Source organism: Mesoplodon mirus (assembly GCF_964341445.2).
Source record: "Mesoplodon mirus genome assembly, chromosome: 14".
Lineage (NCBI taxonomy): Eukaryota > Metazoa > Chordata > Mammalia > Artiodactyla > Ziphiidae > Mesoplodon > Mesoplodon mirus.
Window position 1 is genome coordinate 83,627,938 of NC_138990.1, and position 15,058 is coordinate 83,642,995.

Genomic DNA, 15,058 nt, shown 5'->3' on the forward strand with positions numbered 1-15,058 from the left:
TCTTATTAGTTACCTATTTTATACATATTAGTGTATATATGTCAATCCCAATCTCCCAATTCATCCCACCACCGCCCCCCCTTCGTGAGGTTTTTAATGAAAAAACTGGGAGAGGCGGCATCAGAAATAGCAAGTTCCCTGTGTGAATCACACATCCACTGTGGGAGAATTTCAACAGTTCTGTTTTTGTATTCTTTCAGAGTCAGCTTAAACTCTGGAAAGATTTGGAAATAGAACCCTGTGCTGGCCCACTGAGGGAGCGTCTGATCCGGGGGGGTGGGGGGTGGAACTGCCCACAGAGCTAGACCTTGCATATTTGCAGGGTGTGAAGGTGCCAGAAGAAAATGTGACATTTAAGAGAGCAGTGTTTATTCTCTGCTCGCTTCCAGATCTCCAAGATTGAAGCAGTGTAAATCTGTGAAGGAAAACCTAGTTGCTTTTCCTGTTCATTTAGGAAGAGTGTTTTCTTCCCTCGTGGCGAACAGAAGTGGTGGTGTTGGTAAGGAAAGGCCTGGGCTGCATAATACCTGTTTTCCTGCCTACAGGCACACAAACCCTAGCAGGACAAGAGGACGCCTGGCCACATCAGACTTTCTCACCGCCTCTTTACCCATCACTCCCCTCCAGTACTATAGTTTCTCATTCGGGTCCCGTCTGTCTCCTCCCTTCCTGCATCACAAGGATTTTGTAAAGAACGATGGAGTGGATTTTAGTTTCTCTGGGAAAGATTATAAGAGATTAGATCCAGGGTTCTTTTTTCTGATGAGGTGCTCCCCTTGTTTACCCCTAAGACTTATGATGGCTGAGACAAGACAGGAGATCAAGAGTACTGGTCAACCTTGGAATTTGGGTCTCAAAATATGCGACCTGTTGTTTGTGATTCAGAAGGAGGGGTCCGGGTAACCCAGGTGCAGATGGACATACAGAAGCTCTGGTGATAGAAGAGACAAGAACTGGAGATCAGCACCAGTAGCTTGTGATCATCCTAGGTGAACAGCTAGTGGGGTTCCTGTCTTAGAGTCTTACTTGCCTGGAATAGTTTACTTATGGTATTTCTGAAGGGGAACATGGAATTAAGTGACCTTTCGCATTTCCTTGAGGGCCTCTAATTCTAAAATAACTTGGAAAATGGATTGGGAATACAGTGTAACCTGTGGCAAAGCTTAACCATGCCGAACAGATTTTCCTCTTTGAATAGTTGTTATCCCTGAGGAGCCATGGTTTTACCCGTGATGCTGTGCAAAAGCTGTATGGATTTTTGGATTCCACTGAGTTGGATTTTGCCTTTGAGTGGGTATTGCTAAATGAAAGAGAACAGCAGCAGGCTTCCCCTGAGAGGCCACTGTCAGCCTACAAAGCTGTATAGGTGTGTGTTATCCTAATCATATACTTTTGGCTGTAGACATGTTTATTATCTTATTGAAGTATAATTTACATACAATAAAATGCACAGATCTTAAGTGCTTAGTTCAAGAAGGTTTGTTTTTTTTTAAGGAGTTCACTTTTTAAAAATTATTTTTTAAAAACTGTGGTAAAAGACATGTAAGATAAAGAAGATGTGGTACATATGTACAATGGAATATTACTCAGCCATAAAAAGAAATGAAATTGGGTCATTTGTAGAGACGTGGATGGATCTAGAGACTGTCATACAGAGTGAAGTAAGTCAGAAAGAGAAAAACAAATATCGTATATTAAGGCATATATGTGGAACCTAGAAAAGTGGTACAGATGAACTAGTTTGCAGGCCAGAAATAGAGACACAGATGCAGAGAATAAACATATGGACACCAAGCGGGGAAAGCGGGGTGGGGCAGCGGTGGGATGAACTGGGAGATGGGGATTGACCTATATACACTAATATGTATAAAATAGATAACTAATAAGAACCTGCTGTATAAAAAAATAAAATAAAATTCAATTTTTATTGGAAAAAAATTATTTTAAAAATTGTGGTAAAATACACGTAAGGTAAAATTTACCATCCTAACTATTTTTAAGGGTTCAGTTTAGTGGCGTTCAGCACATTTACATTGTTTTGTGACTATCACCACCACTCTTTTCATCTTGTGGAACTGCAACTCTGTATCTGCTAAACTGTAACTCCTTTTCCTCCCTTTCTCTCACCCCCTGGCACTACCATTCTACCTTCTGTTTTATGAGTTTGACTAAGTACCTAGTATAAGTGGAATCATACAGTGTCTGGCTTATTTCACTTAGCGTAATGTCCTCAAGGTTCATCCATGTTGTGGCACATGTCAAATTTCCTTTCTTTTTAAGGCTGAATAATATTCCATTGTGTGTATGTACCACATTGTGTTTATCCATTCATCTGTCAGTTGACACATGGGTTGCTTCCATCTTTTGGCTATTTTGAATAGTGCTGCTGTGAACATGGATATACAAATATCTCTTTCAGTCCCTGCTTTCAATGTTTTTGAAAGATACATACATACATACATACATATATATATCTATCTATCTCCAGATTGTATATACCTAGAATACATATACCCATAAGTGGAATTGCTGGATCACGTAGTAATTGCTCTATTTTTAACTTTTCAAGGAACCACCATGCTGTCTTCCAAAGTGGCTGTACTATTTTACACTCCTGCCAGCAGTACACAAGGAATCCGGTTTCTCCACATCTTCACTGACACTTGTTATTTTCTGTTTTGTTTTGGTTTTGTTTTTGTTTTTTGGCCGCACCATGTGGGATCTTAGTTCCCTGACCAGGGATCGAACCTGCGCCCCCTGCAGTGGAAGCACAGAGTCTTAACCACTGTACTGCCAGGGAAGTCCCATTTTGTTTTGTTTTAGTAGTAGCCATCCTAATGGGTGTGAGGTGAGTTCAATGAGTTTTGACAAATGTATACGGCTGGGTACCACTGCCCCAGTCAAGATAAGGAACATTTCAGTCACCCCCTAAAGTTCCTTTCCTCATGCTCCTGGGCAGGTATATCCCCTCCGCCTCACCACCACCCGCCAACCTCTGACCCTAGGCAACCATTTTTGTGCTTTCTGGCATTATACATTAGCTTTGTTTTTTCTAGAATTTCATATAAATTTCATATAAACACTTTATTTGGCTTCATTCACTCAGAATAATATTTTAGAGATTCATCCATGTTATCACTATATCAGTAGTTTACTGAATAGTATTCCATTGCATGAATATTCTGCAATTTGTTTATCCATTTATCTGTTGATGGACATTTGAGCTGTCTCCAGTTTGGAGCAGTTGTGAATAGGGCTCATGTGAACACTCTTGCCCAAGTTTTTTTGTGGATACGGGTTTTCACTTATCTTGGGTAAATAAGAGATGGAATCCTGAGTCAAAGGGTAGATTCATGTTTAACCTTATTAGAAACTGCCGAATAGTTCTCTCAAGTTCACAGTGTTTGAAAGTTTCAGTTGCTCTATATCTTCTCTAACATTTAATGGTGTCCAGTTTTTGTTTTCCTTTTTTTTTTCACCATTTTAGGGGATGTGAAATGGTATCTCATTGTGGTTTTAATTTGTGTTTTCTGCATAACCAATAACAAGCATGTTTTCATATACTTATTGATCATTCATATATCTTTTGTGAAGTGTCTGTTCAAGTGTTTTGCCCATTTAAAAAATTGCCTTGTTCTTCCTTGTATTATGATTTTTAGTTCTTTATATACTCTTTTTATTTTTTATTTTTTTAATTTTTGTTCTTCTAGTTGAGTCAACTGCAGGCTTATTTTAAAATTTATTTTTCTATACAGCAGGTTCTCATTAGTTATTAGCTCTTTATATACTCTTGATTCAAGTCCTTTGTCAGATGTATGTGCAGTGAATATTTTTCCCCAATCTATGGCTCTTCTGTTAATTTTCTTAATAGTGTCTTTTATTGAGCAAACCTTTTTTATTTTGATGAATCTTGTCAATATTGGCTTTTATGGCTAGTGCTTTTTTGTGTCCTATCTAAGAAATCTCTGCCTACTTCAGGGTGGAGAATATATTCTCCTATGTGGGTGAGAAGTAAACCCCAGTGGGACTGTGGCGTTGGCTGCACCGCCCTCAGATTTAGACCTTCCCATGGCTGTTTCCCATCAGAAGGATGGCACGGATTCTCCTGTACTAGTGTGAACCTGTCCCACCCATGCTGCCAGCACCTGCCAGACCTTGGGTCAGTGAATGAATCCAACACGTTATTACCATGCATGTTACCCAGAGGCAAACCCACCACTTACCTGTAGACAGGGCTGTCTCCTGTCTACATGAAGGGGTGAGCTGGGCGTTCTCTGTTGTCTTCTCTACCCTTAAAATCCAACACTGGTGGAAATGAGCTCTTTCTGGGGCAGGCATTTCTGCTCCATTTCTACTCCCGCTTTCTTTGTGTACTTACATCATGGCCTTGGATTGCCCTCTCACCTGTGGTTTGCTAGACGTTTTGATCTGAAATGGGGGAAAATCAACTCTGGGAGGTCAAAATAATAGTTGTGATTTAATTCTGGAGGGGCACTGCCTCTAACAGCATAAGTAAACTGCCATCTGGGGCTTGAGAAAACATGTCAGAGCTGCGCCAAACCCATGTTAGACTTTGAATGAAAGCCCATGCTGTTTTCGGTTCGTAGCATAAGCCGCAAGAGCTATTTCTAGCATCCCTTCTTTCTCTCCCTACTGGTGTACACTGGAGAGTCTAAATATTGCTGACATTAGGATAAACATAACCAAATGGGTCCATTATTTCAAACCTTTGACACTGGACTCAAATTATCCCAAGCGTGTGATGCATCAGTCAGTCTCTGAAGCAGGCTGCACTTGGGGTACTTTCATATTGTGGTTGGAACCCCTGCACTGAGTACAGGATTCTGGGCCCTGTTATGGGGGGAGCGGCACAGAATGCGCCTGGATGGACTCCTTATGTCCCTCTCAGCTGGAAGTGGCACAACTCTGGCCACGTGTCAGCTCCAAGAGACACTGTCACAGAGCCACGTTGCCTTGTTCTCCCACTGGAAAGGCTGGATGGCTGAACTAAGGGAGGGGTGTGTGGGGTTAGAAATGTGGTCTCTTCAAATAGCCAACAGTCTTATGATCAACACTGTTGACTGGAAGCTGTCTGCCAGTCAAAGTGTGGTCTAGTTTCCAGTGGATAAGTCTGGGAGAGGAACGTTTTTTTTGTTGTTTTGTTTTGCATCCAGCTTGTTAAAGACATGAAGAAGAAGAAAGCATTCAGCTCAGCAAAAGCTGTGACAATTTAACGTTTTGATTCCATTATTACTCTAAAAGCTTCTAGCATTACGCCTGCCCTAATGCATAATGGTACACGTGTGTACACATGCCTGCATTTAACTTGGTATAGTATAAAGGTCTCTAGGGTCACGGCTGTGACTGAAAACACAGCTCCTACCACCCGCTACATGAGTGACTCTGGGCATCATGCTTAACTTTTCTAAAATTTAAGTTATCATGCCCAGTTCACTGGACAATTCACTGGAGAAGGCAAAAAGATAGAGTACTGATAAAGGACCTAGGCACTCAGTATAACTAAATGGTCAATAAATATCTATTTAAAAATAAAGTCCCTCCAGCTCCAGCACACATGACAAGGAATACAAGGCCAGCTTTCCTGATGCTGAGCCACTGAGCAGTGGCAGAGGCTGCCCCACGGAGGAGTGAGCCCCAGGACCAGAGGGAGGAGATTAAAGGCTAGGAGCTGAGACTTCAGAAAGGTTGTAGAGTCCTTGCAATGGGAAGGAAGTTCAGCAGAGTTCTTGCCAACCACCTGCAAGATTTTTTTTACTCATAGGCTACTCTTGAACAGACAAGGCACAGGGGATAATTTTCTGTATGAAGGGAATAGACAGGGTGATGAAGGTGTGCCTTTTAGCACCTAGAATGGTACCTGGCCTGGGGCAGGCATTCAGATCATATTTGTTGAATGAATGAACATGAAACATCAGTGAAACTATTCTATCAGGTTCCATGATTAGGAGTAATAACTGGTGTTACCTGTGCATCAGCTTCTTGTTTCTACGGTCACTAGCCTGAGAGGACGAGGGGAATCCAAACAGTTTGTCTGCAATTAAAAGGCAGAATAATTTAAAAACACCACCACCAACAACCAGAATTCCAGAGATCTCCAGTCCACAGGTAGCATTTGGAGTCACTCAGATAATGAAAGAAAATTACTTAGGAAAATTTGAAGCCTTATACTATGGAAGCTGAATACAGTACCCAGAGAAACACTTATAAAATTTATTAGAATATGCGTTGATTTGTGCCCTACTTGAAGCCTGTGACTGGGGACACTGAGGTATTATGTGAAGTAGAAAGGACATGTAGCAAAGCAAGCATAGAACTAAGAGTGCATGTCCCAACCAGCTCTCCAGCAATCATTAAGGCCACCTCACTGCTCTTTTTATTTTTCTAATCTTATCTCTTAATACAATATAGAACTCACCATAGCCAGCTTTCATTATTGTATCACCCAGTTGGTTTGTAAAGTGGAGATAATACCATGATTCCAAAGGTTACTGGGTAGATTAAGATCATGTAGAGGAGTGTTTAATAAATGTTCCTTCCCTCCTTCTCCCTGCCTTTTGGACAAAGGAATCAGAGTAGAAAACTTTAATAGACTTTGGCATGATGTATGCCATGGTATACATGGTATACATGGAATGGTAGAGAAGGAGTGAGGATGTTTTAAATTATATGTAAAACCTGTTTTTTAATTATTTGTGGATTGAAATTATTATTACTGTTCCCAACAATGCTATGAATAAGTGGCTAAATTTTGGACAAAAGACTGTTAATAAGTTACTTGCCAGATGATGGGTTGGAATAGATTCTTCCCTGTAATTGCTTAGCAAATAGGTTTCCAACTTTCCATTCATTTAGCTTGCACACTTTGCCTTGGATTAAATGTTTGAAAGTGAAAACGCCATCCCAGCAACAAAATTTCCTTTGTTTTTATTATTTATTTGGTTGCGCTTGGTCTTAGCTGTGGCAGGCAGGCTCCTTAGTTGCGGCTCACCTGCTCCTTAGTTGTGGCATGTGTGCTCCTTAGTTGTGGCTCGCTGGCTCCTTAGTTGTGGCATGAGAACTCTTAGTTGCAGCATGCATGTGAGATCTAGTTCCCTGACCAGGGATCAAGCCCATGCCCCCTGCATTTGGAGCGCAGAGTCTTATCCACTGTGCCACCAGGGAAGTCCGTCCTCTACCTTTAGAAGAATCTAAGTTCCAAGGACAAAGAGTTGCTTTCATGTTCCCATTTCATAGGCAGTTTTAAAAACCTTTAGTGCCTGGGTGGGGCCCACTTGCACTCCACAGATCCACAGACTAAATGTTTAAATTTGTCATCCTGTGGGATGTAAAATGAAACCATGTACCAAAGAAAAATGGTGAATGACTCACTCACATGTGATCTTCCAGGGAGGAGAAGGATTCAGTAAGAATGTGTCACAAGGACATCAGATCCCTTCACAATGAAGGTTGAGGTTGCCTGTCCTGGGATGTGAGTCAATGTTATGAATCTGAATGGAGGCTGCCAAGTTATGTCGGGGTCTCAAGGAGAGCATCTTGTACTGGGGTGAATTCATCATGGTGCCGCATCCAGCAGTACCAGAGAAATTGTATTTGTTAGCACATCAGGAAGGGGTTCACCTCTCAGGGACGGGTTCATATTTGTAGGCTTATCACACATATGCACTCACATGCTTGTGCACGCTAATTTATTTATTTATGTTGAGAAATATAACTGTTACTTAGACAAAAATCCTCATACTCCAGTGCTTTGTAGACAGGTCCACATGGGAAGCCAAACTCGAGTCCAGAGTTTGCTTGGCAACCAAGGAATCAAAACAAAGGGTTTTAGATGGATAAAATTCATCTTCATAGTGGGGAAATGTCTGATGCCTGAACCATTGATCGTGGGGCCAAGCCACCCTTTCTTGAGGCCAGGGTTTTGATAAATATTTCAAAATACTCTTCTTTGATGGTTTTGGGTTGAGCTTGCATTGTTGATGGACACAGTTTTTCTTTAAGTATGTCTAATACCCTTCAGCAAGCTAGCTTCATCTCGGGAGCTATTCTTTCTCCTTGAGATGAGTTTGCATATCTTTGTTTTGATGATTATTTACTGATTTTACTAGTCAGTCTAATTTGCCTGCTTTCCAAATTCTGGGTGAGTGGGGAGGAATGCACCACACTGCTGCCTATATGGCCTACTGAAATATTACCAGGAGTCAGGGCCTTGTTCACATACCTGCAGTCTGCCGTAAGGACAGGAGAAACTTTATGCTTGAGTCAGTACCTGGCTTGCCAATTTTGGGCAGTGATACAATAGGGCAGAATGGAGGGTAGTGTAATAATTATCCTTCTGGACATCCTAGAGGAAAACAGTAGGGATGTGTTCTCGACATACCTAATTTTTCTTTATGAATTCATCATAAATTATTTCTGAAAGTGTATGTAATCTTACTTGAAATAGGTTGAACTTATTTAGAACTTATTATTCATTTATGTAACTGCCATTGGGATAAGTCTCTTACATTTAGTTCCCAGCTTTCTTTCAGTTGCTCTAAAACTATGTCCTAAAATCTTCAGGAATCCTACCCTGAGCCCTAGGTGAGGAGTTCCCATATTATAAAGAAGATGCAGTTTCCCACCCACTGCATAACCCATAGGTTTTTTTAAAAAGGCATCGCAAACATATGGTCCCTTCAGCCTTCATCTTTCCATCCTGAAGAGTCCTGACGCTTTTAAGGTCATTTGAGTGACACCCAAAACTGAGTGTGTCTGCATGTCACAGATGTAAAGACTGAGGCAAGCTGCTAATTATTTGCCCCCTTGTGAGCCACAAAGGAGCTTGTACAACCCCAATACAAAGTCTGTGTCATTGTGAACTTGGTCATACTGGTCAGTTTATGTGACTGTAGGCTGGCCTTCAGAGAGAAAGAGCAAATGAATCAAGGAGGCTGAGGCAGAAGAGGATTCCTATAAAGAATCCGTGGCTCTGCCGGCCTGCGGACGTGTGGGTGGCCTTTTAGGGATGGAGTTTCAGGTAGAAGCGCCTTTCATCCTCTGGAGGCTGATTATTCTGCGCAGTTAAGAAGAGGCCTACAGCAATTCTGTATTGAGAGAGGGGGGTGTTCGATTCCTTCCCCCATTCTTGCCAAGAGTTATTGAGGTGCCAGATACTGTGCTAGTAAGCATGTGTGTGGGTTCACTTTACACGTATTACCTGACATCTAATGAAAGAAACGAAGGGTGCCACTTACTGCATTCATTTCTAAAATCTATTTAGAAACTCAGTTGGTGCTAGTAAATAATAAATATACAACAGCTGTCTTTATATAAATGGACTTACGCTGTGTGCTGTCCAAGTTTTAAAATAAATTGTCTGGCTAAAAGCACCCTGTGTTCAAGTGTGATACAGTTTTTTCCTTTAGTAAAACATTTCTAGCTCATCGAATAATGACTCTCAGTATTTCCAGAAAGCTTTGCTCAAGCCACCACTGAAATTTGAATTTTATATAATGTTAATGTGTCGTAAAATATTATTCATTTGATTTTTGATCAACTGTTGAAAATGTAAAAAAAACATTCTTAGCTTGTAGACTGTAGAAAAATAGAATTTGACCCCTGAGCTGAAGTTTGCCAATCCCTCTTCTATACCATTATCCTGTTATATCTTCATCTTACTGGTATCTGAAATTGTCTTACGTATTCATTTGTTTGTTTGTTGTCTGTCTTTCCTGGTACATTGTAAGCTCCATGAAGGCAGGTTGTTTGTCTTATTCACTGTATTATCTCTATCAACTAGAACAGTGTCTGGGATATAGACACTGTGTTATGAATATTTAGTGATTAAATGAATAAATCCATATAGTTTAGGAGCCACTAAATCCAATAAAGTCTTCCTTCCAAATATCTCATGTGTATATCCTATTCCAGGGGCCACATCCTACCCAGACCTTTGCCTCTGTTTTAGTGCAGATCTTTGTTCCTGTACTAATACCTCGAGCCTTCCTGACCCCTTGTCTCTGACTCTAGTCTACCCTCTAGTATAGTAACTTGCTGAAGTATATTTTGTCTTACATCATTTCTGTGCAAAACCCAAGCCTTTTCACTGTTTTCCCATTCCTACAGTATAAGTCAGACTCCTCAGGTGCACACACAGGGCCCTTGGTAATCAGTTCCCCACCTGCTTTTCCACCCGTATCTCTGAGCCTTCCCTGTAAGGAGCCCTCTGCTCGAGCAGCCTCGTCACCTTCTTGTCCCTGAAGCCACTGCTCATTCCCACCTCTGCACCTTTGCTCCGGCTGTGCCCCAGAGCCAGTGGACATTCCCCGTAGGAAGGGATTGACCCCTAGGTCATAGGAGATAAGTCTGTAGAGAGTGATGGGAAACAAGGAAGAATGAGCTAAGCCTCAGGAAGTGGAAGATGAAGAATGAACGTGGCCAAACATGACTCAGTTGGTGACAAAGTGGGGCAAGAAGGATGTAGTTATTCTGGGAGAATGATTGAAAAGGGCTCTCTGGCAGGGTTATCTAGGCCAGTGCTTTTCAAACCACTGTGTGGACAGATATTCGGGGAATCTTGTTAAAATGCAGATTCTGGCAGTAGGTCTGGAGTGGGGGCCTGGGATTCTGCACTTTTCAAAAATTTTTTAAATTTTTTTAAAAAATCTTTTTTATTTATTTATTTTTGGCTGTGTTGGGTCTTCATTTCTGTGCAAGGGCTTTCTCTAGTTGCGGCGAGCGGGGGCCACTCTTCATCGCGGTGCATGGGCCTCTCACTATCGCGGCCTCTCTTGTTGCGGAGCACAGGCTCCAGATGCGCAGGCTCAGTAGTTGTGGCGCACGGGCTTAGTTGCTCCACGGCATGTGGGATCTTCCCAGACCAGGGCTCGAACCCGTGTCCCCTGCATTAGCAGGCAGATTCTCAACCACTGTACCACCAGGGAAGCCCTGGGATTCTGCACTTTTAAGAAGCTCCCACATGATGCCCATGCTTCTGGTTCTGGGATGATTCTTTTGAGTATCAAGGATCTAACTACGTGCTCAGGAAAGGAGCCTTTTCCATAAGACCTGGATGTGGAAACAGGAGGCCAGGTGGCCTGCTCCTCAGAGGCCTGCCTTCAATAAAGACATTTCTTGCATTCTAAACGACTGAATAAATGTGTGATGGCTCCAGTCTTCTTGCTGAAGGAGGGGGTGTTGAAGGGAACTAAGGGCCAAGCTGAGCATGTAAGGCTGCAGCTTAAAGGGAAGAAGCACCTTTAAGTCCTGGGATGGTGGCAGTAAAAGTGGTCATTGGGAAATGAAAAGTCTAATGTTGGTTGGACCAGTGGCCTGTCATTATACACAAATGTGCACGCGCACACACACACCCTTCCTCATTTAGGGTAAAGGCTGGAGTGCAGTGCTTTTCCCTGATGCAGTCAGATTCTCTTTTCTCTCTGAGAGGCACCTCTTCTGATCCACTAGAGCTTCCAGTTCAGAATCTAGGTTTGGCTTGAGTACAAGAAATGTACCTCACCCTAACTAAGCAAGAGGAATCATTTCTGTAATGTGTTATCTCCAAACAGAAGAGCAGGTAGGACAGTATTTTGCTGGCGTAACTAACTCGCCCCTTAGAACAGTTTCTCTTTAATGATTAGCCTGGCCCTTGTCTCTTTGCCTAATCAATAGCTGGCCTTTTGATGAAATGGGGTGTTATTTCCCTGTGGCTTAACTTTGTGCAAATTTTACGTTATCCTGATTAATGATTTTAATGACACTTCTCTTATCACAGTAATGTCCTTTCTGCTTTTATCACAGAGAAACTCCTGCTTGGCTGATTGAACTCTGATCCTGACATAGAGTCAAAGTCATGGTAAGTTGGAAACATGCCTCACCCTCCCTGGTGCCAGCTACAGACAGGTACAGGATGTGTACTCAGGGACTGTTGCCTTATACAAAGGGTTGTTTGCTCATCAGAGGAGAGGGACGAGGAAATGGAAAGGCAGTTTCTTTTTTCGAAAACACCATTTTATCTTATTTCAGGAGTGGTAACCTGACCCTGAAAATTAATTCAAAGAGGGACTCCTTTGAATCCTTCTAACATCCTGAGATACAGAAACAAGTTATAGTTTTCTCTCTGCAGAAACACTACATGTTCATTTTAGAAATTGTAGGCAAATAAAAAGGAAAAACTCAAAATCCCACAGCTCCCTCCACTAGGAGATGACTGCTGTCCACACTTTGTGTAACCCCATCATTTCAGGCTCATCAGCTGAGAAACACTTGTCATCTGCCTCCTGCTGTTGGCTGTGACTGGACTCCTCAGAGCTTGGTTATCTGATCTCAGGGACAGGCAGGGAATTGGATCCCTTTGAGAGTTCCATAAAGCTCACTGCTGCTGTGGAAGCTGAGCCTTTCAGCTACAAACATGGCTATACCTGAGGCTGGCCACCTGCTCTCCTTCTCCTGCCCAAATAAAGTTTCTGAATAGGCAGGTGACGCTTGATCCCTGGTCTTCTAGGAAGAAATAATAGAAGTAGAATCTCATACTTGGAGAGGAACTAGACATTCCGCCAACTCTAGACACTTTCCTTTAGGAAGATGGATGTGTAAACTATCCTGAACAAAGAGTAATATACTCTTAACATTTTTAACATTAGACATTCTAGAATTTTCTTCATCATCTCTGACAGTCAAGGGCTTACTCGTGTCTGCACCAAATCTCTTATGCTGTCCTTAAAAATCCATTTGTTCTTGATGGATTCTCCCAGGACATGTACAACATTTATTCAGAGATGTTTACAGTGCCCCTACTTTGTGCATGGTATTTGGCTCTGGGGACCCATAATTAATGGGACACTCTTCCTGTTCTGAACAAGCTCGCAGCCTTTCTACATGTGAAGACTGTAACCAAGTGACCCTTTAGTGAGCTTTCCACTGAGGAAAATTACCTCAGTTGCTCTCATCTTTCCTCCTAGAACCTGTTTTTTCCATTATGACTGTTATTTATTGGACAGATAAAGGGCATCTTTAAAGGAAAGGAAAACCATACAATATAATCACACCATTGTAATTCCCAATTATTTTCCATCACTTTATTTTAGACCCTACTTGTATGACAGTGGTTTTGAAATAGTAGTAATAAGACCATAAAGAACAGTTAATGTATTCACTCTAGTCTTTGCTATGCTAACACGTTTATTTTACATCTTATAGCATATTAAAATTATTTACTCTCGATGGTAGAGGTATGGGTGTTGTATTTTTCTTCTTAATTCTTTAAAAAATTTTTATTGAAGTATAGTTGATTTACAATATGTAAATGTCAGGTGTACAGCATAGCAATTCAGTTATATATATATATTATATATATATTCTTTTTCAGATTCTTTTCCCTTATAGGTTATTACATAATATTGAGTATAGTTCCCTGTGCTATACATTTAGGTCCTTGTTGGTTATCTATTTTATACATAGTAGTTTGTATATGTTAAGCCCAGGCTCCTAATTTATCCCTCCCCCTACCCCCCAGATTTTCTTCTTAATTCTTAAAAAAAATTTTTTTCCAAATCTCTACAATGACCATCTGACACATTTCTAAAAGGAAAATATGTTTTAAAAGCCATTGTATTCAAATATTTACCAAAAACTTTTAGAGGTATAATTTACATACGGTGAAATGCACAGCTCTTAAGGTTACCGGTCGATGAGTTTTGACAAAGGTATGTATCGTGTAACCTACCCCTCTTATCAAGATAGAACATTTCATCGCTCCAGGAAGTTCCTCCATGCCCCTTGCAGATCAGTCCCCACCCTGCTCTCCACTGCACTCCAGAAATGGAACCACTGTTCTGATTGTTTTCACCATAGATTAGTTTTGCCTGTTCGAGAACATCCTATAAATGGAATCATAGAGCGTGTGCTCTTTTATTGTCAGCATTGTATTTTTTGCAATCAATCCCTGGTGCTGTATCAGCAGTTTGTTCCTCCGTTCCTTTTTATTGCTAAATATTTCATCGTATCGTATTCCCATCTTTTGACATTTATGTTCATCATTATTTATTATTTTAATAGCTGAATGACATTTCATTGATTGTGATGTATCACTGATTTCTAGCTATTTGTTTTCATCATTCTTCCCTACATCCTCTGCCTGTTTCCTTTGCCTGCTGCTACAAGAAGCCTTCCTGGGGTGGAATCCCCTGCCTTCCTGGAACAGATAATGATACATTATTCCCTGGAATTTAGTCAATATGGATACTTTAGAGCTAACAGGAACAAATTTTCCAGGCTTATCTTGTTCTGGAAAAAAGATGCCGATAGATAAGCTGAATTATCTTTGCACATTCCTCTATCGATTCATCTTGTTAGATATTAATTTTAATCCCATACTAGTGTACCTCAGCAATGCAATTTGCTTTAAAAGTCAAATGCAGTGTTTAAGTACCATCCAAAATTTTTTCAATACTGGAGTTCCAGAAGAACATTGTGAAACGTTTGACTCAGAAGGCTGTCTTGGTGAGGTCAAGGGCTGAGCTAGGCCATTTGAAATTCTGACAGCAAATCACCAGCTTGCTTATTACTACAGATATATAGTAGAAGAAAACAAGTAAAATGCCTGCATTAATTTCCTGAGGCTGCCGTAACAAAGCACCGCAAACTGGGTGGTTTAAAATAACAGAAATATGTTGTCTTGTATTTCTGGAGGCTAGAAATACAAAATCAAGATGTTGGCAGGGCCATGGTCCCTCTGAAATCCGTAGGGGAATTCTTCCTTGTCTCTTTCCTGCTGCTGGTGGTTTGCTAGCAATCTTAGGCATTTTTTGGCAGACATTGGAGTCAACAACACATTATCATGTGGTGTTCTCCCTGAGTGGCTTTGTCTTCACGTGCTGTTTTCTAAGAAGGACACCAGTCATGTTGAATTAGTGGCTTACCCTACTCCAGTAGGACCTCATCTTGCTTTAATTAATTACAATTAATTAATTCATTGTAATGACAGTATTTCCAAATAAGGGCACATTCTGAGGTACTGGGGGTTAGGACTTCAACATATCTTTCTTTGGGGATGCAATTC

The 15,058-nt window shown here is 41.2% G+C and overlaps 1 protein-coding gene across 2 annotated transcripts in view; it reads left to right on the top strand.

Moving 5' to 3' along the window:
• The window catches only part of ANXA4 (annexin A4), a 75,860-nt gene that overhangs the window by 15,484 nt on the left and 45,318 nt on the right, over positions 1-15,058 (top strand). For both annotated transcript variants that reach the window (XM_082643358.1, XM_082643359.1), the window contains exon 2: positions 11,800-11,854. In XM_082643358.1, coding sequence (XP_082499484.1) covers positions 11,852-11,854 — 3 coding nt within the window. In that variant the 5' untranslated portion in view covers positions 11,800-11,851. The remainder of the gene's footprint in view (positions 1-11,799; positions 11,855-15,058) is intronic.